Source organism: Ambystoma mexicanum, chromosome 8 (genome assembly GCF_040938575.1).
Source record: "Ambystoma mexicanum isolate Mex_15411 chromosome 8, UKY_AmexF1_1, whole genome shotgun sequence".
NCBI lineage: Eukaryota > Metazoa > Chordata > Amphibia > Caudata > Ambystomatidae > Ambystoma > Ambystoma mexicanum.
In genome coordinates this window covers 4,553,062-4,580,411 of record NC_090929.1, presented here as the reverse complement: position 1 = coordinate 4,580,411, position 27,350 = coordinate 4,553,062, and the positions used below count along the sequence as shown (strand labels likewise).

Here is a 27,350-nt window from a genome sequence, read left to right as displayed (position 1 = left end):
CGGTAGGCTGTTTCAAGGGTGAACAACAAGGTCAGGCTCAAGGTGGTTGGATTAGGCTGAGTGATCAAGGAGGTTGAGTAGGAAGAGACTAGACGAGTGATCACACTGGATCAAATTGCTATGGGCAGAGATGGTAGTGGTTTCAGAGAAATTAATTAGATTAATGGAGGGTGGCTGCACAATAGGTCAGGTGGCTACACAGTGTGAGGGTGCCACGATTGACTGTGCAGTAGAAGAGGGATCAAAAAGAAGCAGGTAGATTAAATGCAGGGTATAAGCAAAGCGGTTTGGCCATGGGCCGTGGTGCAGTAGAGCAGAGGGATACACAATTTGGTTTCACTAAGGTGACGGTAGTGTACAGTAACTATAATCACACAAGATATACAATAAGGTTATGCAGTAGGCCTTAGAATTTAGTTGCTAAGTCGCCGTAGGCAATGCAGGCAGAGTGGCGAGAGAGCAGAGTTCCATGGACGGTTCAATACAGTAGGGCAGTAGAACGAAGGCGCAATGTGCTAAGCCACACGCAGTTTACAGCGGTACAGCAGTGGGCTTTAAAGCAAGGTCACCAAGGCACAGTGTGCAGCGCAATGCATGGTGGCGAGCAGGCAGAAGCACGGTGAGCTACATCATCCGTGAACAGCATCATACATCAGGAGGCATTAATACATGTTCATAAAAAGGTATACAATTAGTGAATAACATTATATGGCAGTGCGAGAGTACACCGTAGCTAGCTATGGTTATGTACCAGGTAGTAATAAAGACAGAGACAATTACAGTGACAAATAAGGCAGGTAAAAAATGATCTGCTGTCCAGCATGAAGGCCTGAAGGTCTTCTCTGGTTGCGAGCGCTACCCTGTCTGCCAAGGGCCTTAGAGGAGCTTTTGGGGGAGGGGGGGGGGGTTGAATGTTTTCCCCTTATCTGCTGACAGAAGCATAGTGGCAATATCAGAGTTCTTAGCGGGTTTTAGGTGATAAGCCATCTCTTCGGGCTTCAGTCCGGGAGCACTTGTGTGATCTTCAAGGGTAGGACAGCAGGGCCGAGGGGAACCTGAAGAGAATCGTTGCTCCGATCTGCCGGGAGCGAGGTCCGCCTAATCGTAGCCAGCACACACCTAAGGGGGGAGCGATCGGAAGAGTGGTTTTAGAGGCTACGTGGGTGAATCCAGAACTTCGATGGGTAGTGGTGGCCTTGGGCACGACCTCCTCAGGTAGGGCCCCAGACAGATGGGGGTCTGGTCTGGAGAAAAAAAAGAGAGGTCAATAGGATTCGAGTAAGAGTTTGGGGTCCTCGAGCTGCGATGAGAGCGAGTTGCAGTTTTTCCTGTGTTTTGATGGAGTCTGCGCCATCAGGCTCCTGGGCACGCAGTCTGAGCAGGGCCAAAGAGAGCTGGTTACATCATGGGAGGCCAACAATTCACTATTGGGGTGCAGAGGGGTGGGGGGGGAGGGGCATCCAGTCTTCCGCCAGTGGGCCCAGGCAGGGCCTATAGTTGCAAGAGGGGAGTCTAGGAGAGTAGGGCTATGGGCCGGGGTCCCCATGCGGTGGCTGTAGGTCCAGGTGCTGCCAGGGAGAAGGCTGCTGCAGTTGGAGCTCTACGGAGGGAGCCGAGGTGGGGGGGGGGTGAGCCTCCTGGGAGATGTAGTGCTGAGAGTGAGCCATGCGCCGATTCCAGGTAACACAGGGCGCTGGAGTGAACCTAAAGTCAAGATAACATGAAGCGGGGCTGCAGGGAGATCCTTTCCCCCTCCAGGGGGACGTCGGCGGGCCTCGGGGTAATGAGCAGACCACAGCAGGTCAGGCAGCCATGGCAGAAGTGGGCTGCGGCACAATGCGGGCTTAGGGGGGTGGCGGCCTGGGTACCTTTTTCTTAAAGCTGGGGCCTGGCATCAGCGGAGTCAGGTTCACGCGGCTCCCGTGCCGCCTGTGGCTTCCAGGGGGCTGAGCGGGGTGGGGGGCGAGAAGTAGAGGGTGCGCTGGGCCACCTAGCTCTGGAAAGGCACCGGGGGCCACTTCTAATATCCAGCGGGGACCGCTCCTCCTCTGGTGCAAGTTGGATCCGCCAAGAAGGAGACCACCAGGATCGGTCCTCGTCTCTCGCCAAAGCTGGAGCGCCTCCGTTTTGCAAGCGGGTAGCTAGCGGGGATGAGAAGGCATCAGTCAGAGGGAGCCGGCAAGGTGGGGGCTGTTCCGGGGGCCAAGGCTCTATATTACGTTAATGTTAAAGGACATTTGTACCGTGCAGTATCACCACCGGAGTGGTCCCTGTCGCTCTGGCGGCTCTGACAGAGGAAGGGAAGGGGATTAGTGGGAGGAAGCTGGAAAAGTGCGAGAGCAGTGATGTGCTGTTGGCTGCCTCAGCTCAGGCCGGGCCGCCATTTTAGGTTGTGTCTTGGCGGCTGGCGCTGTGAGTTTCGCCTGGATCGTTCCGAGGTTCTGGAGAGCATTAGGGACTCGCACTGCCAACACTGATATCGTCAAGTTTCCGATTGCAACCGCCACCTTCCAAACTTCAGAGGGACGGCGGGAACATCATTTATTTAGCGAAAGTTACGGGCTTCGTGCAGAGGCCATCAAGGGAGCAGCCACATCGCTGGCACTCCTGGCCACGCCCCCCAAATTTCATTTTCTAAAAAACACCCAAATTTAACTTTTGCTGGCAAATGCTAAAGCACCATAGGTAAAAGAAATGATGTATGAGTTAGATAGTGTTGGAACGAGAGCATTAGCGAGCATATCAGGGAGAACAGTTGGAACAGGCAGAGGGGAGACTGAAGGTTCAGGAAGGGAAAAGAAAGGGTAAAGAGGAGGGAGCTAAACCCAAGGCGAGGGAAGTAAGAGAGTCTTGGTAGTCCAGTTAGATGGCTGAGTGAGCTGGCAGCCGATGGAGGGTCCAGAGGGTCGGGCTGTTGTAGTAGCGTCCCAGTAAGTGGACAGGGAAGCTGGTAGGGGTCTTAAAAATGGGCATTTGAACAAAGGGCCGGCTCCTGCCTCCTGGTCCAGCCAATCAGGAAATTAATGATGGATTAGCCAATAGTTGTGGGCCAGGTCCGGCTGCAGAGAGACACTGAAGAAGCAGGCAGCCATCTTGGAATTGGTCACTGACTGCTGCAATTCTGCCAAAATAGTACTAAAAACCTGCAGATTAAAGTGCACACCCGATTTTAGAAAGCAGGGAAAAACATGTGCGTCAGCATGTGTGCTGATCATAGGCAAGCGGATGCTTTAAAGTAATATTGACTGGCCAAGAAGAGCTTCCAATGTCATTCACATCAAAACTCGCCTCCAAACATATTGAAAAGTGAAAAAAGGCAAACAGTGCCTGTGTCAGCAGCAATTAGCCAAGAGGCTTACCTTCACAGACAGTGTGGTGTGATTTGGTGTGAATCGCCCTACTGTGTGCTTGGGGTTGCCAAGAGTTGGCGCCAAATGTTTGACTGAAGCTTGGTGTGCTATAGGGGACTGGGGTGAGCCCTAACCTACCATGTGGGGATAAGTTACCTTATCTTGCTGCTGCAACATAAACCTGCCGAGCTTGAAAGGCCTGCTGCTTGAAGATGGAACAGACTGTGGTGCTCCTTCCCTCGGCTCGAGACACTGACCTAATGCCCAATATCCTTGATGCTCCTGGATGCACCTTCATCCCTTGCTCTAGAAGCATGACCTCTCTACAGTAGATGGCCCAGCGCTCCTCCCCGACTGCTGAACCGGTTGTTCCTCATCCGGGGGCACCTGGCAAGCGCTCTGGTTTCATCTCCCCATCTGGGAAGCTCCAGAGAATGGTGCCGCCTGTTCCCCTGACTGCACCACTGAACCTGCAACCGGAGCCCGAGGTTGCTGGCTCCCGTCGAGTGTGGTCCTGAGGATTAGAGTTATGCCTGGGTGTTCTGCCACGCTACCTGTTGGTGAGCCGCATGAAGTCATAGGCAGGCCAGTCACCCAAGTGAGACACATGTACCTGGGGCCCTGAAAACCACGCCTAAAGCAAATCCTCCTAACACACCCCATCCCAAAAAGCCTACCTCCCAACCTCCGAGCATCACATACCTCATAGGGTGCTGACCCTTCCATGCCTCTCAAACACCTATAGAGGAAAGAATAAAGTCGCTATAGAGGAAAGAATAAAGTCGCGGACATTCAGCTTGCCATTGGTCAAAACCAGAGGAGGAACTCTGGGAGGCCAACATGGCAGGACCTCAAATGTAAAAAAAGGTCCAAGTGATTCTAATTTGCCGCTACAAGAAGGATCACGTGTCTGAGATTTGAACTGCAAGAAGAGCACACCCTGTTCAAGTGCTAGTCCTTCCGCCAAATCACTACTAACAAAACATGAGACATTTTTAAGCATTTAACGCTGAAATTTAGAAATTATTGCATTTTAGCCAATTTAGGTTAGATGATTCACACATACAAAATTATAAAAATAAATTACATTTCATAAGTAGAATGATAAACGAAGTACATACACCCTCAGACTTATAGAAGCCATATGGAAATCTTTTCTGAAACAGATGTTTCTAATAATGAACTGTAATAATACAAATGTTATCTTTAGTTTGTTGGAGTATGTAAGCGATGCCTTGCTTCATCAGTCAAATTAATATGAATAAAGTCCTTTCAGGGCAGTATGAGTGGGGAACACAGTGGAATATACACTTATGTGTACATTTTAATTGTATGATTACTTGTTGGAGTCATTTCTTTAAGCAGGTTTTTTTTGTATATATATTAATGTGTCATGGAACACGCAGGGGTTTAAACATTTGTTCAATTACTCTGGGGGTGAAGCTGTTTCAACATAATTATTTGTCTACAAGAGACATGGCTTCACTCACCCCCATTATGTACCGGCTATAGCACATTAATTAATCCAGCGTTAAAGGGGCAGGTCGGTCGACCGTATGCTGGTCTCTTAACCCTGATCAAACATGGACAAGGCTTACAAATAATCAAAAATGTGCAAACCAAATTCCTTCATCCAATGGACAATCCAAAAACATCAAACCAATGAGACTAACATTCCCCCACATACAATAATCATACATGTATATGTGAATCCTGTAATGCATTCTACTACTGAAGTGCTGCAAACTGGTTCTAAAATCTTTGAAGAGGTATACATAACAATGCCAAATCCTCTTTCTAATTTGTGGCGATTTAAATGTGAGGTGCTTGGATAAAGAAGGTAAACAATAGACCAAAATGAAAGAGGACAAATGGGGACGCAGGAATTAAAAATCAGGGCCTGTTACAGGCTAAATGGCCAAACAGCCGGGGATGTACCACGAAAACCAACTACATGTGGTCATCCTGTAAGTTCCATCATAACATTGAACGTTTGGAAATTATACAACAGTGATCACGATGCTTTGATACTTACATAGAAAATGAAAAATACTGCTTCTATAGGGTTCCATGTGTTAATATCCCCGCAAAAATATTGCGATACAAAAATATCGCCATATTTTTGCAGCAATATTGAGCCATGGACCCTGCGGGGGACACTCCCGCAACCCCGCATTATTTGTAAATGTGTGGGGGACACCCCCGCAACCCCTGCTTCCACAAATTATCCCCCCCAATAATATTGCCTATGGCGAGACAAACGACCATATGTTTATGTTTGTTTATGTTTATTCATTTGTATTGCGCACCAGACCCGGGGGTATGAGGGCACAGGAGCAACAAGTATATTGTGAGCTTAGTTACAGTGCTGTACAATAATTACAGTGTATACATAGGTAAATAAATTTCAGATAGATACATTGATATACAGAGTACAGGTATATATATTTACAAATTCGCAAGTTGCTTAGTAGATGGTCAGAGGTATACAGTTAGCCGGTGAGCAAAATTTACATGGATAGAAAGGCGAGGTCAGTTCTTGGTCCTTATTCTGTAACCATTGTAAGTAGCTGCGCCTAAAGTGGGGATAGGTTTGCGGTGTCCTGAGGGAGGGAGGTAGGGAGTTCCAGTGTTGGGCTGCTTTCACCTGGAAGCTGTTACCGCCATTTTAGTTCGGTTGTATCTAGGAACTGTAAGAAGGTTGGTGTTGGCGGATCTGGTGGACCTGTTGGGGGTGTATCTCTTTATTCTGTCGGCAAGGTAGCGAGGGGCTGCATTGTTGAGGCATGTGTGTGTTAAGGAGGCTACTTTGAGCAGAATTTTGTCGGTAGTTGTAAGCCAGTTGTGAGTTCGCCTGATGCTGGAGATGTGTTCTCTCTTGGGGATGCTGAGCGCAGCTCTGAGAGCATTATTTTGCAAAGTCTGGATTTTATTGGTAACCTGTTTGTTGGCTCCTACATAGAGGGCGTTACAATAGTCCAATTTTGATAGTACAAGGGCTCTGGCTAGGGTAATGCAGTTCTGGGTGGAGAGGAAAGGTTTGGCTGCTCTTATATGCTTACAAGTGTAAGCTGTGGAGGTGGCCATGGAGCTAATCTGTTTGTGGAAGGAAAGAGCGGAGTCTAGGTAGATTCCTAGGGTTTTCACTTCTTTGGCTACCTTTATGGGATTGCCGTCTATAGTGAAGCTGGTGTAGTTATGGCCCAGTTTATTTAGATTGTGGGTAGATCCGAGGAGGAGTTCAGTCTTGTTATCATTCAGGCATAGACTGTGGGAGGCCATCCATGCCTGGATGATGAGGTATACCCTGTTCACCAAGGCCAAATCCTGGTTGTAGTCTCCCGTCAGCGGGATGAGGATCTGGGTATCATCGGCATAATTGGTGTAGGTGATACCCCGACCGTCAAGATAATCAAACAGGGGCTTTGTGAACACGTTATACAGTGTGGGGGAGACGCATGAACCTTGGGGGACCCCACATGTGATGGGGATAGGGTCGGCAGATGCTGTGGTGGAAAAGACACGCATCGATCTGGTGCTAAGGAACGATTCAATCCAGCCGATGGCTTCTTGGGCGAAGTGGGCAGCAGAGTCCAAGTGGTTGCATAAAATTTTGTGATCGACAAAATCAAATGCTGCTGAGAGGTCTAGGAGGAGTAGAAGGGCAGTTTTCCCATTATCTCTCAGAGTGTCGATTTGGGCCTTATGATCAATGAGAGCCGTTTCTGTCCCATGTTGGGGTCTAAACCCTGGTTGCCGAATTCACAGGAGGTGGTTTTGTTCCAGATATTTTTGTATTTGTTGGTAGGCAGTCTTATCTAATATTTTGAGCAGGAAGGGGACGGTGGTGATGGGTCTGTAGTTAGTGGGTATAGATGGGTCTAGGGAGGCTTCTTTGAGATTGTTGCGGATAGTGCCTGATGCGAAGGAGGCGTTAATGAGTTTGGTAATGAAGGGTGAAAGGTCTCTAGCCGCGTCTTTGATGATTTGAGAGGGGCAAGGGTCGCCCTGGCAATTAGATGGTTTAAGGCTGAGGATGATTTTTTCCACTTCTAATGTGGAGACTTTAGAGAAGCTGAAACGTGTGAGGGGATTCGATATGGGGTTCTGAGGTGTGGGGTGCGGGGAGGGGTTGGTGGAGTTAGTGGAGTTAGATAAGGATTCTTTCTTGTTGTTGATTTTGATTTGAAGGCCTGCGACTTTATTGGCCAGTCCGTTTTGGACACTAGTGCACCATTGTTTATCTTTCACGCATGTATCTGGGGCACGGACAGGAGTTTCCAGCTCTTTGATGATAGAAGAGAGTTCCTTCGTGCTGGATTTAGCTTGTGAGATTCTTTGGTTGCAAGATTCTCGTTTAGCGAAAATTATCTTTTATGTAAAAGGAGACTTTTTGTAGAGGATCAGCTTGTTAGTGTCTGTGGGAGATTGTCTCCAAGCTTGTTCCTTTAAGCGTTTCTCTGATCTGAGGGTTTTAAGGTGGGTAGAGAACCACGTGTTTAGATGTTTTTTATTAGCAGTGATGGAGGCTACACAGTTGTAGTCTGCTACCCAGTCAAGGGTTCTCCCTTTGTTATGGGTAGGGGTGGATACTCTTTGGGTAAAGCCTAGTTCTAGCAAGGTGTTGTTGATGAGGGTGGCCTGGGGGTCTTTGGGGTCTTTGAAACCTAAATTGAAATCTCTAGAAGGAGAATCTGGGAGGTATTTTTTAGGTTGTTGGTGAGAATAGTGGTGAGGTCTTCCTCAAAGGAACCTAGAGGTCTGGGAGGTCTGTAGAGTACGTGGATGTTGATAGTTTGGGAGTTGGCAGTGGGAAGCTTGGCTGTGAGTGATTCGCACGATGGGCAGTGGTTGGTAGTATCAAGTCTAATGTTGAGGTGTTTTTTGGCAATTATGGCGGGGCCTCCGCCTCTGGAGTCTGTTCTGTCCGCTCGGAGGATAGTATAGTCATCAGGGATGGCTAGTGAGAGCGCTGGCCCAGCGGCTGCGTGGAGCCAGGACATTGATGGCTAGGAAATCTAGTTTGTCTACTAGAATAAGGTCTGCCATGTCTGTGGCATGGGCTACTGCAGACCGCGCATTAATTAAGGTGCCTCTTATGGGTGGTGTGGTTGTTTTAGTGCTGGTGGGTAAGGTCGTTAAGTTGTGAACCTTGTGCTTGGTCATGGTGTTGGATAGGCTGTGCTTGGGTGTATCCGTGGTGCGGTTGGTGGGAGAGACTGTGTACATAGATGGGGTCTGTTTGGTATGTGTGGACTCCCTGGCTCGTGGCTCATATAGTTTCGGTAGTCTAGCCCGTAGTTTGGCGTTTCTAGCGGTGAGGCTACAAGGTGTAGCGAGATGCAGGCTAGCTGGTGTAGTGAGGTGCATATTGAGAGGGGAGGAGAGGTCTATGGAGGCAGAGCTGAAGGCCGAGCCGGGCTGGGCGGATAAGTGGATGAGGTGGAAAATTACTCTCAGCAGTGCCGAGAAGGTGCCTGGTAGGCACATTCTAATGGGTGTGGGTGGGATGTGGCAGTCAGATGGCAGGACAGCGTTCTAAGATCTAATTCTGGGTAAAAGTATGGTGTGCATGTAGGAGCAGCTAAGGCAAGTTTGTCTAAATTCAAGATCGCACCTGGATGACAATACAGTGGCATGTAAGAACAACTAGGCAAGTCTGTCTAAATTCAAAATTACACCTGTGCAGCAATTCAAAGGCATGAGTGAGCAGCTAGGCAAATCTGTCTAAAATCGAAAATCATGTCTGAGCAATGGTAGAAATACAGTGTGCAGTCATGTAAGAGCGAATGTGCTAGCCAGGTCTGAGAATGAGAATGGCCTGTGCAGGTAAGTAGGGGCTACTGCAATAGGGTTTACATTAAGAGCAATAATGGTAGAGTCTGTATTTCATTTCATTTTCCTGGGGTGTGTTAGGTAAAGATAGGCAGGTCACAGGTAAAGGGAGTATAGTGCCTATGAACAGTGTTCTTGAAAATCACAGGGCAGTGCATTAACAAGCTAAGCTAAATGCAGCTATCACAGGGCAGTGCTAACAACAGGAAACGTAGCTGAAGTTGCAGGCGGCTAAAATCACAGGCAGCTAGGATTAACACAGGTGCAGGTAGGATCAGTAGTGCTAGCTAGGTATGCAAAGGCAGCCAAATCACAGAAAGTTGAAATCAACAAAGGCGGATGACTTGATGTTGGCACAATAATCATAAGGTCATAGGCTAAGACACAGTGTGGCCATATTCGAGATGGATTACACTTGTTGGAATGCACAGGGCATGAACGGACAGCTCCAATCCACATATGTTCATGGATTAATGTGGCGAACAGGATTCAGTGGGAACGACATGGAGTAATGTAGTACAATGGTAGGCAAGTAAAAAGGAACACTGGAGTTAGACAGTAAGCAGGTTTTGGGAAACTGGGTTAGCGGGTTTAAACATACATTGATGACAATTTTCACATCAGATGGCTAATAATACTCTGACAAAGTAGTATGTAGTCAGCAAGCACTACCTGAAAGAGAGCGAGGTGCGCTAGGCATTTCCAGCAGGGTTCAGCATGATCACTCGTGTGTGCGCGCCGAGGAGATTCCAAGTAGTTCTGAGTTTGGATCTGCAGGCTGGATCTCAGCAATAGGTACTTAACTAATTGAGCTATGTCAACACCCTTAGCTCAGTATAGCAGGACAGCATTTCGGGTACCGGAATGACAAAGCTGCGTTCCGCTCTCTCGCGGCTCTCAGCGGACAGCAGCAGAAATGTACAGCAATATTTTTGGTGGGGATAATATGTAGGTATATCTTCCATAGCACATCAATCAGAAAGCAACGTGGTAGTTAATCAAGGAGGAAATCGACTGAGATTTACAACCAAAGCTCTCAGCTGCCTTAATGAGCAATACTTGACGATGTGTCACACACATAGACTCGATCTATGTCATGACACCTTACCCCAAAACTTTAAAACCATACACAACACGGGACTGCGGTGAGCACTCTTAAAACCGAAACATCAATTTAGTCCGGCAGTGTTTGACCAGCGAAAAAAGCTGCCAGGGGACATAAAGAAATGTAGTAGCTCATTAGCAAAAGCAGAAGTGAAGAAAAGAACTCAATGCTATAAAAACTGGCTAATTAGCTTTAGGATGCAGAGCGATCAAGAGCAAGCTGAGATGATGCTCAAGGCAATGTGAGATCCTAAGGCTAAAGACCTATGGACTCTCAAACAATACACTCAATCAAAGTGCCAGCTTGAGTGATGGAGTGGGTGAACGCTGCTTGATAGAGCACTTCTCCAAAGTTTTTGCAGAACCGATGCAACCTTCTGCGAAAAACGAGCGCAATACAGACAAATTGGAGGAGTTTGAATCTCAGTAAAGAAGAGATCATAGAAGACATTAAGAAACTAAAGCAGTCCAACACAGCAGGACCAGATGGTCAAATAATGTACTAAAAGAAATTATCCTGAAAAATGGGCCATCTTTATTGCTAGACTATTTCAACACATTATTGTCACTAGTGAATTACCAGTCGTGGACCACATCAGTGGTAGTGCCCATCTTTAAAAAAGGAGATAGAACCAATCCGGCAAACTATAGGCCAATCGCGTTATTAGATGTCATTGGCAAATTATTTGCCTCCAATCTCAAAAAAAGACTGATAAAATGGGCAGTTGAAGCCCAAATTATAGACCAAAGGCAAACCGGATTCACCAAAGGCATGGGGACAGATCTCAACATCTTCCTTCTGAATGTACTAAAACGACAGGCTTTAAAAAATAAAAACAATTTGTTTTTGGGATTCATCGATTTAAAGCAGGCATTCGACAGTGTGAATCGAGAAACTATGGACTAAACTTCAAACATGGGGCTGCCCTGTTGAATTGCTGGATGCAAAACTTCAATGCGAATTAGATTGAACAACGAAGGTAACCTCTCGAGCGAAATCGAGATCAATCGCAGAGTGAAACCAGGGTGTCCATTGGCGGCAAGATTATTTATGTTTAATGGAACAGACTTGCCAAATGCACTAGAAACAACAACAGTTGATCAACCAAAAATCAACCATCAAGCCGTGACAGCTATAATCTATGCCGATGACGGTGTTGCTCTCACAAACTCAAATTGGATTGCAACGATTACTAACTACGTTACATCAATATACAGGGAGCAACGATGTAGTCATTAATACGGAAAAATCCCAAATAATAGCATTTGGAGCTAAAATGACATCAAGAAGTAAAAACGTCAACTGCGAAATAGAATACAAAGAAATGAAACAGGGTGAATCCATCAGATACCCGGGGAGAGACAGTCAGGCTAGAGGAGTAAAGGCTAGCCTCACAAGCAGCGATAATACATGCAAGATATGGCACGTTCACCGTGGCGCCACTGATCGTGTTCTACAAACAAAAGGCTGTGCCAATAACAACCTGTGGGAGAGACAGCCAGGCTAGAGGAGTAAAGGCTAGCCTCACAAGCAGCGATAATACATGCAAGATATGGCAATTTCACCACAGCGCCACTGATCACGTTCTACAAACAAAAGGGGTTCCAATAACAACCTGTGGGGGAGACAGCCAGGCTAGAGGAGTAAATGCTAGCCTCACAAGCAGCGATAATACATGCAAGATATGGCAAGTTCACCGCGGCACCACTGAGCGCGTTCTACAAACAAAAGGGGGTGCCAATAATAACCTATGGGGGAGAAGCCACCCTAAACCTCTCATGGACGATCTGGAACATGCTGGAGGGGAAATATTGGAAACAAATACTAAAACTACTAAAAAGTACCCCAATGGCTGCGATCAGAGTGGAACTAGGACTGCAATCCTTACGCTCAGTAATTGTCTGGAAGGGATGGTGGCAGATGCAGTAATCCGACAATGGAGCCTACTCTGAGCTACTGGGGAAGTGGCAGGATTAGTGCCTTGGTATTTAGAGTACTTGAACACCACAGTCCAGTGCTTGGTCACTGACCCAAAAGCTTAAAAGGCAAGACTGGATAGAGCCGCAAGAGCAGAGAAATCAATACAATCCATATGCTGGACTAACGACAATTCCGAAATATCTTGCAAGATTTCCAAGTAGGTTCCACCGAAATCAGTTCCTCCGATTGAGATTAAACCCACTTCCAACGAAGGAAGGTCTGTTTGCACAGAAAAGAGAAAATTGTGATGATGCCATGTGTCGTTTTTGTAAAGACTTCAAATGGTTGAAACAACTAAACACTACAGAATGTTTTGCTCTAAAGGCAATTCGCACAAGATTTCTTTTTGTCCATGTGCAAAATGCACAAACATGGACTCCAAACGAATGGTGGAACTTGCTTCTACATGGACACAAGCCGGCCTGGGTTTGTGCAGGAGTAGACTGCCTGGGAAAAATCCTAGACAAATACTTTCTTCCTTAGATGCATTAAGTAAGGTATTTTGGAATGTAAAAATGGCCAATTGAATGTTGACATGATTCAAGAAACAGGAAACAAAGGACAAATAGTTTCAAGAATGGTGAATTCCTTCTCCTTTTCCGTTTAAAAAATAAAATAAAGTGATGCGTAAAAAGTTTTCTTTTTAAAACTAAAACACAAAAATAAATATGAATATGTATTTGTTGTTAATGGAGAAATCAGATTTAATAAAGACTACTACCACAACCATAGAAATTGCTCATTTAGCAGGTCACAAACCCTCTATTTAAAGGGGTTTAAAGTATGGCCAGAATCTCAAAACTTTATTGATGCACGTGATGAGAAGTGCCAACAGGGAGCAGCTGAACTCAGACGCCCTTTTCAATGCTTTGCACATTTGCTCATACCAAGGGGTGTATTTCTGTGCATTTAAAAGCACACCTGGCGAGCAGGTGTAAGTGGATCTAGGTCACCTCGCATAAGCTCCGCCCACCTGGTGCCTTCCTGGTTGCTGCGCTTTTTCACCACTTAACAAGCCCCGCCCATCTGGTGCCTTCCTGCTTGCCACTCCTTTTCAACACTTACGGAGCCCTTCAGCCCCTTTTCCTTTGCAGCTGGGGCGCAGGTGTAAGTGGATCTAGGTCACCTGGCCTAAGCACCACCCACCTTCTTAGCCCCGCCTCTTCTTTCCTGCTCTTAACTCTTAGATCAAGGGCGTCTCTCGCCGGGCGTCCAAAGTGAAGGGCAGTCAAAGAAAAGGGCAATTCCTGTTTGGACTTGTTCAGACCAGGAGGATCCAGGGTCCGACCCCCTGCTAAAACAGCAGGTAAGCATTCACCAACATGTGTTTACACCCTCTGTCCCCACAGGCCATCCCCACCCTCTCTGGTCCTCCCGTGTTCCCTTGTGCCCCCCCCTTCCTGCACACAGGAGTCTGTCCCGATACATTCTAATTTCACCATCAACGTCTTGTGGCCAATGCTGGATTTTACTTTTATGGCTCCAATACTGCAAGATAGGCTCCAATACTGCAAGCTAGGCCCCAATACTGCAAGCTAGGCCCCAATACTGCAAGCTAGACTCCAATACTGCCAGCTAGACTCCAATACTGCCAGCTAGGCTCCAATACTGCCAGCTAGGCTCCAATACTGCAAGCTAGGCTATACTTCTGCCCAGATGGAATATTTTAGATGAAGATATTTACAACATTTCAATGATTATGGACAAAGGGAGTTTGGACAGTACGATTTTTAAAGTTTGAACTTTACGAAAATATAGGTCATACATGTGAACTTTGTGTTCGGATGCGCTCATCCAAGCAATGGATTCACCAAGACAAGACATCAAAATATACGAGCAGACACAGGCCGCCCCCTGCCACTGTCCTGTCAGCTCTAGCACACACCCACCCACCTACCTACACCACTCCTCAAAGAAAGCACCCCAGCTCTGATGTGGTCTCCTGGCCAGCGAAGTCTCTGCACAGTGCCTCAGGAGGGGGGGCAGTGGGGGTGCCATCCGTGGATCTATACCCTGCTCGTGCCAGCTCTGATGTGGTCTCTCTGCACAGTGCCTCAGGAGGGGGGGGGGGGGCAGTGGGGCTGCCATCCGTAGATCTATACCCTGCTCGTGCCAGCTCTGATGTGGTCTCTCTGCACAGTGCCTCAGGAGGGAGGGGCAGTGCTCGTGCCAGCTCTGATGTGGCCAAGTAAACGTTTAAAAAAACAGTGCGAGAGTTTAAAGCCCTGGGGAACACCACATGTGAAGAGAGAGGTGGTGTAGAGAAATGAGGAAGGTCAACCAGGCTAGGACCTGATCTGTGATGCATAGGTTGTCACAGAGACGATTGATCAGGATGGCGTGGTTGACCATGTCGAAAGCAGAGGAAAGATCGAGGAGGATGAGGACAGAAGGAAGGCTAGATTCGAGGTTGGAGAGCAGGTCTTCACAGGTTTTCAGGAGTGCAGTTTCCATGCTTCTGGCTGCTCTGATGCCAGAATGATGGTCATGGAGACAACCAACAGATTCAGTATGGAGAGTAAACTGGTTGATGGCCAGCTTTTCTAGGAGTTTGTCCAGGAAAGGAGGGACAGAAATCGGGTGCTAGTTTGCCGGAGAGGAGGGATCATGCAGAAGGCTTCTTAAGGAGGGGGTGCGCAATTGAGTGCTTTAGGGGAGGGGAAAACTCCAGTGCAAAACAGTGATTGGCATCCTCGCTCCAGCCTTGGCTGATTTCTGCAATGTGGACCTTGATGGTTCTGGAGGAGCAGGGGAGCACCTGCTTGGACGGCACTTTGGATGATCAGACTTAGTTAGAAACATTGTTAGGAGTGAACACATGGAAAGAGGAGAAAGGAGGAGGAGAAGGGGAGACGGCCGGAGAGGGGCCGAAAGTGGTTGAGGGAGAGGAAGAGAGCAGCGTGGACAGGATGCCTCGAGTTTCAGCTGTGAAGTGAGAAGCCAGTGCCGTGCAGAGGGCCTGTGAGGGAACAGGAGAGGTGAAGACTGCAGCAGGATTGGCCAGCTCCTTGCAGATTTTGAAGAGTTTGGCAGTGTTGTTAAAGGCCGCAGAGACGCGGGCTTGGATGTAAGCTCTCTTCTTGCGTTTTAGGGTGGTGAGGTCATAATCATACCAAGAGTTGCACTTGGAGGTAGGCTTAAAACGGATCCTGAGGACAGTGGCAAGGACATCAAGAGCGTTAGGGATAGAGAGATGCAGGTTACAGAGGGCTGTGTCAGAGTGTGAGTCAGCCACAGGAATAGAAGGAGGAGAGAAAGTAGCAGCGAAAGCCTTCACTGGCACACGCCGCATGGGCCGATGGCCGAGAAGGTGGGTGGCAGTGGTGGTGTCGGCTTCTCCTTGGGGACAGAGAGTGTCAGGTGGGAGGAGAGCAGAAAGTGGGCAGTCCAAGCGAGAGGAGTGGAGAGAGGGTTAGAGAGGGGGATATCTGAAGAGATGAGAACATGCAGGGTGTGCCCAGCAGAGTGTGATGGGCCAAAGGGTAAAATAGAAAGAGTCGCAGAGATTGCGAAAGAGCCCTGAGGAGGGGTTAGAGGCATCCAGATGGATATTGAGGTATTTCGAGGAGGAGAAGTTGAGAGGTAGCGAGGTAGAGACAAGGAGAGAAGAGGAGAGGTCGGGCCACTCAAAGAGGAAGAGGGCAACCTGGCCAGGTGGATTGTAAAATGGTGGCCACAGTAACTGAGAGGCCAGGAGAGCTAGAGACCCTGTAGACCAGGCATTCAAAGGAGGAGTAGGCCTGCCTATGAATGACAGAAGCAGGGATCCACTCCGGAAAGATCAGAGCTACTCCACCTCCTGCACAGTTGGTTCTGGATTCAGAGAGGATCTTGTAGCCGTTAGGGAGGAGAGTGTCAAAACTTGTGGCAGAGCTGCCGTGAACCATGTCTCAGTGAGACAGAGAACATCCAGATCAAGTTCTTCAAGGAGTCGACTCAGGTCAGAGGAGTGTTTGACAGCAGAGCGAGAGTTGAGAGCAGCGACGTCGAGTAGATTGCCACATTTGAACGACTTCTGTGGCAGGGCACAGGCTTGAGGTACGCCCTGCAGCAGTGGTAGAGGGGCCCGACAGTGGGCAGAGGAGGAGGGAGATGGCAGAGTAGTCAGAGAGGATGAGGAGGGTGCCAGAAGAGGAAGCTGGTGGAGGGGCCAGAGAGGCGTAGGTAGGAGTAGCAGGAGAAGGAAGGAAGTTGATAAGATGCAGGAAATGCCTATCGAAAAGGAGGAGATTGGGCTGAGGGCCCTGGACCAAGAAGACGGTGCCATTCATATAGACATTGAGGGTCGTGGAGGAGTGGAAGGGGGCCAGGAGGACCTCCCGCAGAGTGCCACCATTAATGGGAGAGGAGGAAAAAGGGGCGACAAGAGAGACCATAGGAGGGGACCCATAGGCATGGCGAGAGAACGACAAAGAGAATGTCGGTGAGGGTCTGTCTGGATGACGCACTGCTGCAGGTATCAGTGATAAGGAGGCCTGGGCTGGAGACCAGGCTGTCCCTCTTGAACTTCTTCCTGCCAGACTTAGTGAGAGGGATAGGATAGGAGATAGAGTAGCAGTTAGAGAAGATAGGGGAGACTGAAAGCACCAAAGAGGGGTGCGTGGAGGAAGTAGGAAGAGGAAGCAGCCCAAGCAGGAGGGTGGGGGGTTCACACACTAGGGACAGGGAAAGGGTGAGAGCAAGGGGGAAAACGGGTAAACTCAACGTAGAATACAGTAGCAACAGTAATCACAGTTAGGCGGTGGGCCTAAAGAGATGGAGACTATGCAATATACAGTACAATAGTAACCACTGGGAGCAGGGCACAAGAGAAGAGAAGAAATGCACACAATGCACACAATGCTATACAATACTATACAATACAAAAGGACCGAGAGAAGAAGAAGAGAAATGAACACAAGTTAAGTTAACCGCTGGAAGGGGAGAGCCTAAGAATGTGAGGACAAAGTCATACGTGGAGTCGGGTGGTAAGCTGGAAGTATGCATAGGCCGGGAAGTGGAGCCTCAGATGCAAGAGGAATAGCGCATGTAGAGTCAGGCGGTTGGGGAAAGGCGCACATGGCTGAGAAGTTTAGTGGAGTGCAGTAATGGCCACTCTCCCTCCCCGCAATTTCCTACTTTTCAGACGCAGATGGACAGCGATTTCGTTGCACGCTTGCACTCTCCGCCACTACCCCTTTGCCGCGAAAGACCTCTGTCGCAAAAAACCACTGCCTTCTGAATTCTGAAATGTTCAAGCGACTCAAAGGGGGCTCAGGCAGAGGAACACCAATTGAAATGTCTCGCAGATGCTGGACAAGACGGACAGGCTTCTTTTCAACTACAAATGAAAGACGTGGAAAGCCTTGGGCAAGGCTTTAATGTCTTTTATCTGTGGTGTGCTCCATTTTGTATCATTTGTATGGTGGAGGGGAGTAACAGAACGCAACTTGTTTTTCCACAGGATCCCGTCCCCTCTGCCATACAAATGCCCCAATTTTTGCGCTGGCATGCATTTTAATGCTGGCGCAAATACTCTGCATTCCTATAGAGCCTGCTGGCATTATGCTAATGCATAAAGCCAGTGGACTTCATAGGGATCCATTATACATGCTGCCTGCCATACTCGCATGGCAGGAAGCGGACTCCATAGGGATCCCTTGTACATGCTGCCTGCCACACTCGCATGGCAGGAAGCGGACTCCATAGGGATCCATTGCACATGCTGCCTGCCATAGTCGCATGACAGGAAGCGGACTCCATAGGGATCCCTTGTACATGCTGCCTGCCATACTCGCATGACAGGAAGCTGACTCCATAGGGATCCATTGTACATACAGCTTGCCATACTCGCATGACAGGAAGCGGACTCCATAGGGATCCATTATACATTCTGCCTGCCATACTCGCATGGCAGGAAGCGGACTCCATAGGGATCCATTGTACATGCTGCCTGCCATACTCGCATGGCAGGAAGCGGACTCCATAGGGATCCATTATACATGCTGCCTGTCATACTCGCATGGCAGGAAGCGGACTTCCTAGGGATCCAATATACATGCTGCCTGCCACACTAGCATGGCAGGAAGCGGACTCCATAGGGATCCATTATGCATGCTGCCTACTACACTCGCATGGCAGGAAGCGGACGACATAGGGATCCAATATACATGCTGCCTGCCACACTCGCATGGCAGGAAGCTGACACCATAGGGATCCATTGTACATGCAGCTTGCCACACTCGCATGGCAGGAAGCGGACTCCATAGGGATCCATTATACATTCTGCCTGCCACACTCGCATGGCAGGAAGCGGACTCCATAGGGATCCATTGTACATGCTGCCTGCCACACTCACATGGCAGGAAGCGGACTCCATAGGGATCCATTATACATGCTGCCTGTCATACTCGCATGGCAGGAAGCAGACCTCCTAGGGATCCAATATACATGGTGCCTGCCACACTCGCATGGCAGGAAGCGGACTCCATAGGGATCCATTGTACATGCTGCCTGCCACGCTCGCATGGCAGGAAGCGGACTCCATAGGGATCTATTGTACATGCTGCCTGCCACGCTCGCATGACAGGAAGCGGACTCCATAGGGATCCATTATACATGCTGCCGGCCACACTCGCATGGCAGGAAGCGGACTCCATAGGGATCCTTTATACATGCTGCCTGCCACACTCGCATGGCAGGAAGCGGACTCCATAGAGATCCATTGTATATGCTGCCTGCCATACTCGCATGGCAGGAAGCAGACTCCATAGGGATCCAATGTATATGCTGCCGGCCATACTCGCATGGCAGGAAGCAGACTCCATAGGGATCCAATATACATGCTGCCTGCCACACTCGCATGGCAGGAAGCGGATTCCATAGGGATCCATTGTACATGCTGCCTGCCACACTCGCATGGCAGGAAGCGGACTTCCTAGGGATCCAATATACATGCTGCCTGCCACACTCGCATGGCAGGAAGCGGACTCCATAGGGATCCATTGTACATGCTGCCTGCCACGCTCGCATGGCAGGAAGCGGACTCCATAGGGATCTATTGTACATGCTGCCTGCCACGCTCGCATAACAGGAAGCGGACTCCATAGGCATCCATTATACATGCTGCCGGCCACACTCGCATGGCAGGAAGCGGACTCCATAGGGATCCATTATACATGCTGCCTGCCATACTCGCATTTCAGGAAGCGGACTCCATAGAGATCCATTGTATATGCTGCCTGCCACACTCGCATGGCAGGAAGCAGACTCCATAGGGATCCATTGTATATGCTGCCTGCCATACTCGCATGGCAGGAAGCAGACTCCATAGGGATCCATTGTATATGCTGCCGGCCATACTCGCATGGCAGGAAGCAGACTCCATAGGGATCCATTATACATGATGCCGGCCATACTCGCATGGCAGGAAGCTGACTCCCTATTTGCATTGCAGGAAGCGTATACCGTTACCATTAAACACCGTCTACCATGCGCGAGTGACAGGCAGTGTTTAGTTGTAATTTTAATGCAGTCTGCCAGGCGAGTAAGGTTGGCAGCGTTTCCTCCTTTGCATGGCGGAGAGCAAATGTGCAGGTCAAAAAGTGGGGTACGCTGCTTTTTGCACTGCACGTTTGCACTCTGCCATGCAAAGGACCACAATTTGGCGTGGGGTCCTACCTACTAGTATGTCTACACATAACGGCTCCTGCCGCCAAATAATGTATTGGAGTAAAATGAGTGCCAGTGAAGGCAAAAGAGATGATGCTTGTTTACTAAATGTCTTTTACAACAGTATGGAGGGGAGGCATGCCCCCACACTGCCCTTATACCCCCCCCCACTCCACCTGCTTCAATTCTGCCCGACTCCAACCAACCATCTCCATTTTGGTGGCAAAAACACACAAACAGATTCGAGCTCACTTGGGCAGAGGGAGGTCGAGTGAAAGATTGAATCCTGATTGACGGCGGCTTCTATTCATGAGGAATCCCGTAGCTCACTTTTGCCGACCTACATTTTCACCGAATTTCTTTTAACTGAATTTTTTGCCGCAAAATTCGGTTGGTAAGGTGGGATAAGGTATATATGGCAGAGGGGGGCGTAAGGGTGCAGTTACACAAAGTTGAAACATTTCTGCAGTCTTTATAGGCTGAGATCAACCAACAGTGGCCCAATGGTCGCTCTGTGCCTTCCATTTGGCTCTAATAAGACCTTCCACCTTCAGCAATGTGAATCTATACAAATGCATTATTCTACAGAAAAGAAGAAACATTATAAATATCAAAGAACCAAGATTACAACCAACTCCAAAGTCCATGTCAAGCCAGGACCTATTGCAGCAAGAAGAAAAATAAAGGCAACCTTTGTCTGTATACAATTAGAAATGGCCCATTGGTCATTGTGGAACTAATGGGGACTAAGGGAAGCCAGAGGCCCCAACACTCTTCCTACTGGGCTACTCCAGGGGCACTGGCCCACTGGTCATTGTGGAACTAATGGGGACTGAGGGAAACCAGAGGCCCCGACACTCTTCCTACTGGGCTACTCCAGGGGCACTGCCCCATTGGTCATTGTGGAACTAATGGGGACTGAGGGAAACCAGAGGCCCCGACACTCTTCCTACTGGGCTACTCCAGGGGCACTGCCCCATTGGTCATTGTGGAACTAATGGGGACTGAGGGAAGCCAGAGGCCCCGACACTCTTCCTACTGGGCTACTCCAGGGGCACTGGCCCAATGGTCATTGTGGAACTAATGGGGACTGAGGGAAGCCAGAAGCCCCCACACTCTTCCTACTGGGCTACTCCAGGGGAACTGGCCCACTGGTCATTGTGGAACTAATGGGGACTGAGGGAAGCCAGAGGCCCCCACACTCTTCCTATTGGGCTACTCCAGGGGCACTGGCCCATTGGTCATTGTGGAACTAATGGAGACTGAGGGAAGCCAGAGGCCCGGACACTCCTCCTACTGGGCTACTCCAGGGGCACTGGCCCACTGGTCATTGTGGAACTAATGGGGACTGAGGGAAGCAAGAGGCCCGACACTCTTCCTACTGGGCTACTCCACGGGCACTGGCCCATTAGTGATTGTGGAACTAATGGGGACTGACACTCTTCCTATGGGCTACTCCAGGGGCACTGGGCCGTTGGTCATTGTGGAACTAATAGGGACTGAGGGAAGCCAGAGGTCCGACACTCTTCCTACTGGGCTACTCCAGGGGCACTGGCCCATTGCCCTATACTGCAGTCAGCTGACCCTGTGGCCTCCAGCTGCAGCAGCTGACAGGCGCAATAGATGCTGGCTCTCCAGGTTGAGGGTCTTCTTGGGCTGGTTGCCACAGTCAGCCCGCAAAGCATTGCACAGGTGAATGAGGGCCCGTCTCTCCTATTCTCCAGCACTTTCTTCACATATTCCAGGGCTGGAATCGGGAGAAAGAGAACACTGCTCACCCGGGCAAAGTGTTGTAGCCAAAAGGCAGCAGTTAGTCTTCTTACAGGAGGTAGGAGGTGGAAGGTGGGGGCATTATCCTTCAATGTTGACCAAGAGCCAAGGTGGACAAGTTAAGATTCTGATCCTTCTTCCATCTCACCCTCACCTTCACGAAGATGAAGTTAATCAGACTATTCAGCCGCCGGAACAATCTCAAACCAACACATTTCTACTTTCATGGACATCAAGACTACAGGATTGAGGAGTTACAGCGAAATACGGCTTTCTACCTGTTGTAGATGGCCGGAAAGCACCACATGCTGACGGAACTATGGCCCTTCTCAAGCCCAGAAATTGAGCCAAACTTCTCCTAACTGTAAAATTACGGGTACATTAATGTTTTTTTGAAAGAATGTCCCTAAAACAAGCTGCTGAGATGAAAGATGCCCGCTGGACATGTGCATGAAATAGTGATCTCCCATATTAGCTCTGCCATTGGTTGCCAGGATTTGTTGAATCAGCTTAATAAGCAATCCTTTTCCCAAACAGGGCTTAATGCGCAGAACCAACGTGGAGCGGGAGGGTGTGCCAGGGGGACATTACCACTCTGCTCTTCAGGAGGTGGGGGGAAACGGGAGGGTGTGCCAAGGGGACATTGCCACTCTGCTCTGCATGAGGTGGTAAACGGGAGGGTGTGCCAGGGGAACATTGCCACTCTGCTCTTCAGGAGGTGGGGGGAAACGGGAGGGTGTGCCAAGGGGACAGTGCCACTCTGCTCTTCAGGAGGTGGGGGGAAACGGGAGGGTGTGCCAAGGGGACATTGCCACTCTGCTCTTCAGGAGGTGGGGGGAAACGGGAGGGTGTGCCAAGGGGACATTGCCACTCTGCTCTGCATGAGGTGGTAAACGGGAGGGTGTGCCAGGGGAACATTGCCACTCTGCTCTTCAGGAGGTGTGGGGAAACGGGAGGGTGTGCCAAGGGGACATTACCACTCTGCTCTTCAGGAGGTGGGGGGAAACGGGAGGGTGTGCCAAGGGGACATTGCCACTCTGCTCTGCATGAGGTGGTAAACGGGAGGGTGTGCCAGGGGAACATTGCCACTCTGCTCTTCAGGAGGTGGTAAACGGGAGGGTGTGCCAGGGGGACATTACCACTCTGCTCTTCAGGAGGTGGGGGGAAACGGGAGGGTGTGCCAGGGGGACATTACCACTCTGCTCTTCAGGAGGTGGGGGGAAACGGGAGGGTGTGCCAAGGGGACATTGCCACTCTGCTCTTCATGAGGTAGTAAACGGGAGGGTGTGCCAGGGGAACATTGCCACTCTGCTCTTCAGGAGGTGGGGGGAAACGGGAGGGTGTGCCAAGGGGACATTGCCACTCTGCTCTTCAGGAGGTGGGGGAAACGGGAGGGTGTGCCAGGGGGACATTACCACTCTGCTCTTCAGGAGGTGGGGGGAAACGGGAGGGTGTGCCAAGGGGACATTGCCACTCTGCTCTGCATGAGGTGGTAAACGGGAGGGTGTGCCAGGGGAACATTGCCACTCTGCTCTTCAGGAGGTGGGGGGAAACGGGAGGGTGTGCCAAGGGGACAGTGCCACTCTGCTCTTCAGGAGGTGGGGGGAAACGGGAGGGTGTGCCAAGGGGACATTGCCACTCTGCTCTTCAGGAGGTGGGGGGAAACGGGAGGGTGTGCCAAGGGGACATTGCCACTCTGCTCTGCATGAGGTGGTAAACGGGAGGGTGTGCCAGGGGAACATTGCCACTCTGCTCTTCAGGAGGTGTGGGGAAACGGGAGGGTGTGCCAAGGGGACATTACCACTCTGCTCTTCAGGAGGTGGGGGGAAACGGGAGGGTGTGCCAAGGGGACATTGCCACTCTGCTCTGCATGAGGTGGTAAACGGGAGGGTGTGCCAGGGGAACATTGCCACTCTGCTCTGCATGAGGTGGTAAACGGGAGGGTGTGCCAGGGGAACATTGCCACTCTGCTCTTCAGGAGGTGGGGGGAAACGGGAGGGTGTGCCAAGGGGACAGTGCCACTCTGCTCTTCAGGAGGTGGGGGGAAACGGGAGGGTGTGCCAAGGGGACATTGCCACTCTGCTCTTCAGGAGGTGGGGGGAAACGGGAGGGTGTGCCAAGGGGACATTGCCACTCTGCTCTGCATGAGGTGGTAAACGGGAGGGTGTGCCAGGGGAACATTGCCACTCTGCTCTTCAGGAGGTGTGGGGAAACGGGAGGGTGTGCCAAGGGGACATTACCACTCTGCTCTTCAGGAGGTGGGGGGAAACGGGAGGGTGTGCCAAGGGGACATTGCCACTCTGCTCTGCATGAGGTGGTAAACGGGAGGGTGTGCCAGGGGAACATTGCCACTCTGCTCTTCAGGAGGTGGGGGGAAACGGGAGGGTGTGCCAAGGGGACAGTGCCACTCTGCTCTTCAGGAGGTGGGGGGGAAATGGGAGGGTGTGCCAAGGGGACATTGCCACTCTGCTCTTCAGGAGGTGGGGGGAAACGGGAGGGTGTGCCAAGGGGACATTGCCACTCTGCTCTGCATGAGGTGGTAAACGGGAGGGTGTGCCAGGGGAACATTGCCACTCTGCTCTTCAGGAGGTGTGGGGAAACGGGAGGGTGTGCCAAGGGGACATTGCCACTCTGCTCTTCAGGAGGTGGTAAACGGGAGTGTGCGCCAGGGGGACATTACCACCTCCTGAAGAGCAGAGTGGCAAACGGGAGGGTGTGCAAGGGGGACATTGCCACTCTGCTCTTCATGAGGTGGTAAACGGGAGGGTGTGCCAGGGGAACATTGCCACTCTGCTCTTCAGGAGGTAGGCAACGGGAGGGTATGCCAGGGGGGACATTGCCACTCTGCTCTTCAGGGGGTGGTAAACGGGAGGGTGTGCCAGAGGAACATTGCCACTCTGCTCTTCATGGGGTGGTAAACGGGAGGGTGTGCCAGTGGGACATTGCTACTCTGCTCTTCAGGAGGTGGTAAACGGGAGGGTGTGCCAGTGGGACATTGCCACTCTGCTCTTCAGGAGGTGGGGGGAAACGGGAGGGTGTGCCAGGGGGACATTGCCACTCTGCTCTTCAGGAGGTGGTAAACGGGAGGGTGTGCCAGGGGTCATTCCCACTCTGCTCTTCATGGTGTGGGGGGAAACGGGAGGGTGTGCCAGGGGGACATTGCCACTCTGCTCTTCATGGGGTGGTTAACAGGAGGGTGTGCCAGGGGAACATTGCCACTCTGCTCTTCAGAAGGTGGTAAACGGGAGGGTGTGCCAGGGGAACATTGCCACTCTGCTCTTCAGAAGGTGGTAAACGGGAGGGTGTGCCAGGGGAACATTGCCACTCTGCTCTTCATGGGGTGGTAAACGGGAGGGTGTGCCAGGGGGGGGACATTGCCACTCTGCTCTTCATGGGGTGGTAAACGGGAGGGTGTGCCAGTGGAACATTGCCACTCTGCTCTTCAGGAGGTGGGGGAAACGGGAGGGTGTGCCAGGGGGACATTGCCACTCTGCTCTTCAGGAGGTGGTAAACGGGAGGGTGTGCCAGGGGGACATTGCCACTCTGCTTTTCAGAAGGTGGTAAACGGGAGGGTGTGCCAGGGGGACATTGCCACTCTGCTCTTCAGGAGGTGGTAAACTGGAGGGTGCGCCAGGGGGACATTGCCACTCTGCTTTTCAGGAGGTGGTAAATGGGAGGGTGTGCCAGGGGGACATTACCACCTCCTGAAGAGCAGAGTGGTAAACGGGAAGGTGTGCCAGGGGGACATTGCCACTCTGCTCTTCAGGAGGTGGTAAACGGGAGGGTGTGCCAGGGGGACATTGCCACTCTGCTCTTCAGGAGGTGGTAAACGGGAGGGTGCGCCAGGGGGACATTGCCACTCTGCTCTTCAGGAGGTGGTAAACGAGAGGGTGCGCCAGGGGAACATTGCCACTCTGCTCTTCAGGAGGTGGTAAACGGGAGGGTGCGCCAGGGGAACATTGCCACTCTGCTCTTCAGGAGGTGGTAAACGGGAGGGTGCGCCAGGGGGACATTGCCACTCTGCTCTTCAGGGGGTGGTAAACGGGAGTGTGCGCCAGGGGGACATTGCCACTCTGCTCTTCAGGAGGTGGTAAACGGGAGGGTGCGCCAGGGGGACATTGCCACTCTGCTCTTCAGGAGGTGGTAAACGGGAGGGTGCGCCAGGGGGACATTGCCACTCTGCTCTTCAGGAGGTGGTAAACGGGAGGGTGCGCCAGGGGAACATTGCCACTCTGCTCTTCAGGAGGTGGTAAACGGGAGGGTGCGCCAGGGGAACATTGCCACTCTGCTCTTCAGGAGGTGGTAAACGGGAGGGTGCGCCAGGGGAACATTGCCACTCTGCTCTTCAGGAGGTGGTAAACGGGAGGGTGCGCCAGGGGGACATTGCCACTCTGCTCTTCAGGAGGTGGTAAACGGGAGGGTGCGCCAGGGGAACATTGCCACTCTGCTCTTCAGGAGGTGGTAAACGGGAGGGTGCGCCAGGGGAACATTGCCACTCTGCTCTTCAGGAGGTGGTAAACGGGAGGGTGCGCCAGGGGAACATTGCCACTCTGCTCTTCAGGAGGTGGTAAACGGGAGGGTGTGCCAGGGGGACATTGCCATTCTACTACTCTTCCTTTATCCGTCCTTGCAGCTTAGTCTCGGGTTCGGATACCATGGCAGAAGCACAACTCGCCAACTAGTAGGCAAGCCTCAAAAGTGGGAGACCACCAAGATGGAACCCGGTGCAGTAAAAAAAAAGACAACTTGCATGACACTCCTGTTAAGAGGATGAGCCTACCATGTCCCTTTCCCCACAGCAAGAGGCACTTACCTTCCGGACGGAGACCCGACAAACGCACGGGTCCAGAACTCCCGTGGCAGGGTTGGCACTCATTTTACAAATAAAAGAGAATTTGTTGCTTTTCCAACGGACACAATTTTCCTGCACTTCATCCCTGCAAAAAGAAAAACCAACAGAAGGTGACCAAAATGAACTATAAAATCATATTACAAAAGCAACTCAGAGGAAACATTCTGCACCCGATGTGAAGCAATACTGTGCTGAAGAGCCCTTCCCCACCCAAAGCAAAAGCATCTCATAGGAAACATTGTGCACCCGATGTGAAACCATACTGAACAGCTACTCCCACCCAACGTAAAAGCAACCCAGAGGAATTGTTCTGCACCCGATGTGAAACCATACTGTGCTGAAGAGCACCTCCCCACCCAAACCAAAAGAAACTCAGTGGAAACGGTCTGCACCCAATGTGAAACCATAGTGTAGAGGAACAGCTGAATGCCTCTAAAGGAAGTCCAGCCCCCCTACTTACAGTATGTTGGGAGCCTGAGGTCATGCCATGCTTGACATCAGCAGCTGTGACCATACCACGGCGAATTTTTGAGAAAAGGTATCCACTGAGAAAACCGTATCTGATGGATCCTCGAAGAGATGACCATCTGAGAGAGGAACTCCCCGAAGGAATATGAAAAAGAACAAGAAAGAGGAGCTAGTGATGTCACAAGAAGGTAGCATGACGCACAGAGAAGATTGTCTGAAGAGAATGCATGAACCCTATAGAAACTGATGACGAAGTTAAGAATCGAGTAAACTTTCATATGCAAAAAGAAGATTGCCTGTGTGCGACGCACTGCAGAAAATGCAAGCCGTTTAATAACTG

General features: G+C 50.5%; 1 protein-coding gene across 1 annotated transcript in view; it reads right to left on the bottom strand.

The window, feature by feature from the left end:
• Positions 1-27,350, bottom strand: part of EEIG1 (estrogen-induced osteoclastogenesis regulator 1) — a 662,295-nt gene that overhangs the window by 473,667 nt on the left and 161,278 nt on the right. The window contains exon 3 of the mRNA XM_069609104.1: positions 26,504-26,627. Coding sequence (XP_069465205.1) covers positions 26,504-26,627 — 124 coding nt within the window. The remainder of the gene's footprint in view (positions 1-26,503; positions 26,628-27,350) is intronic.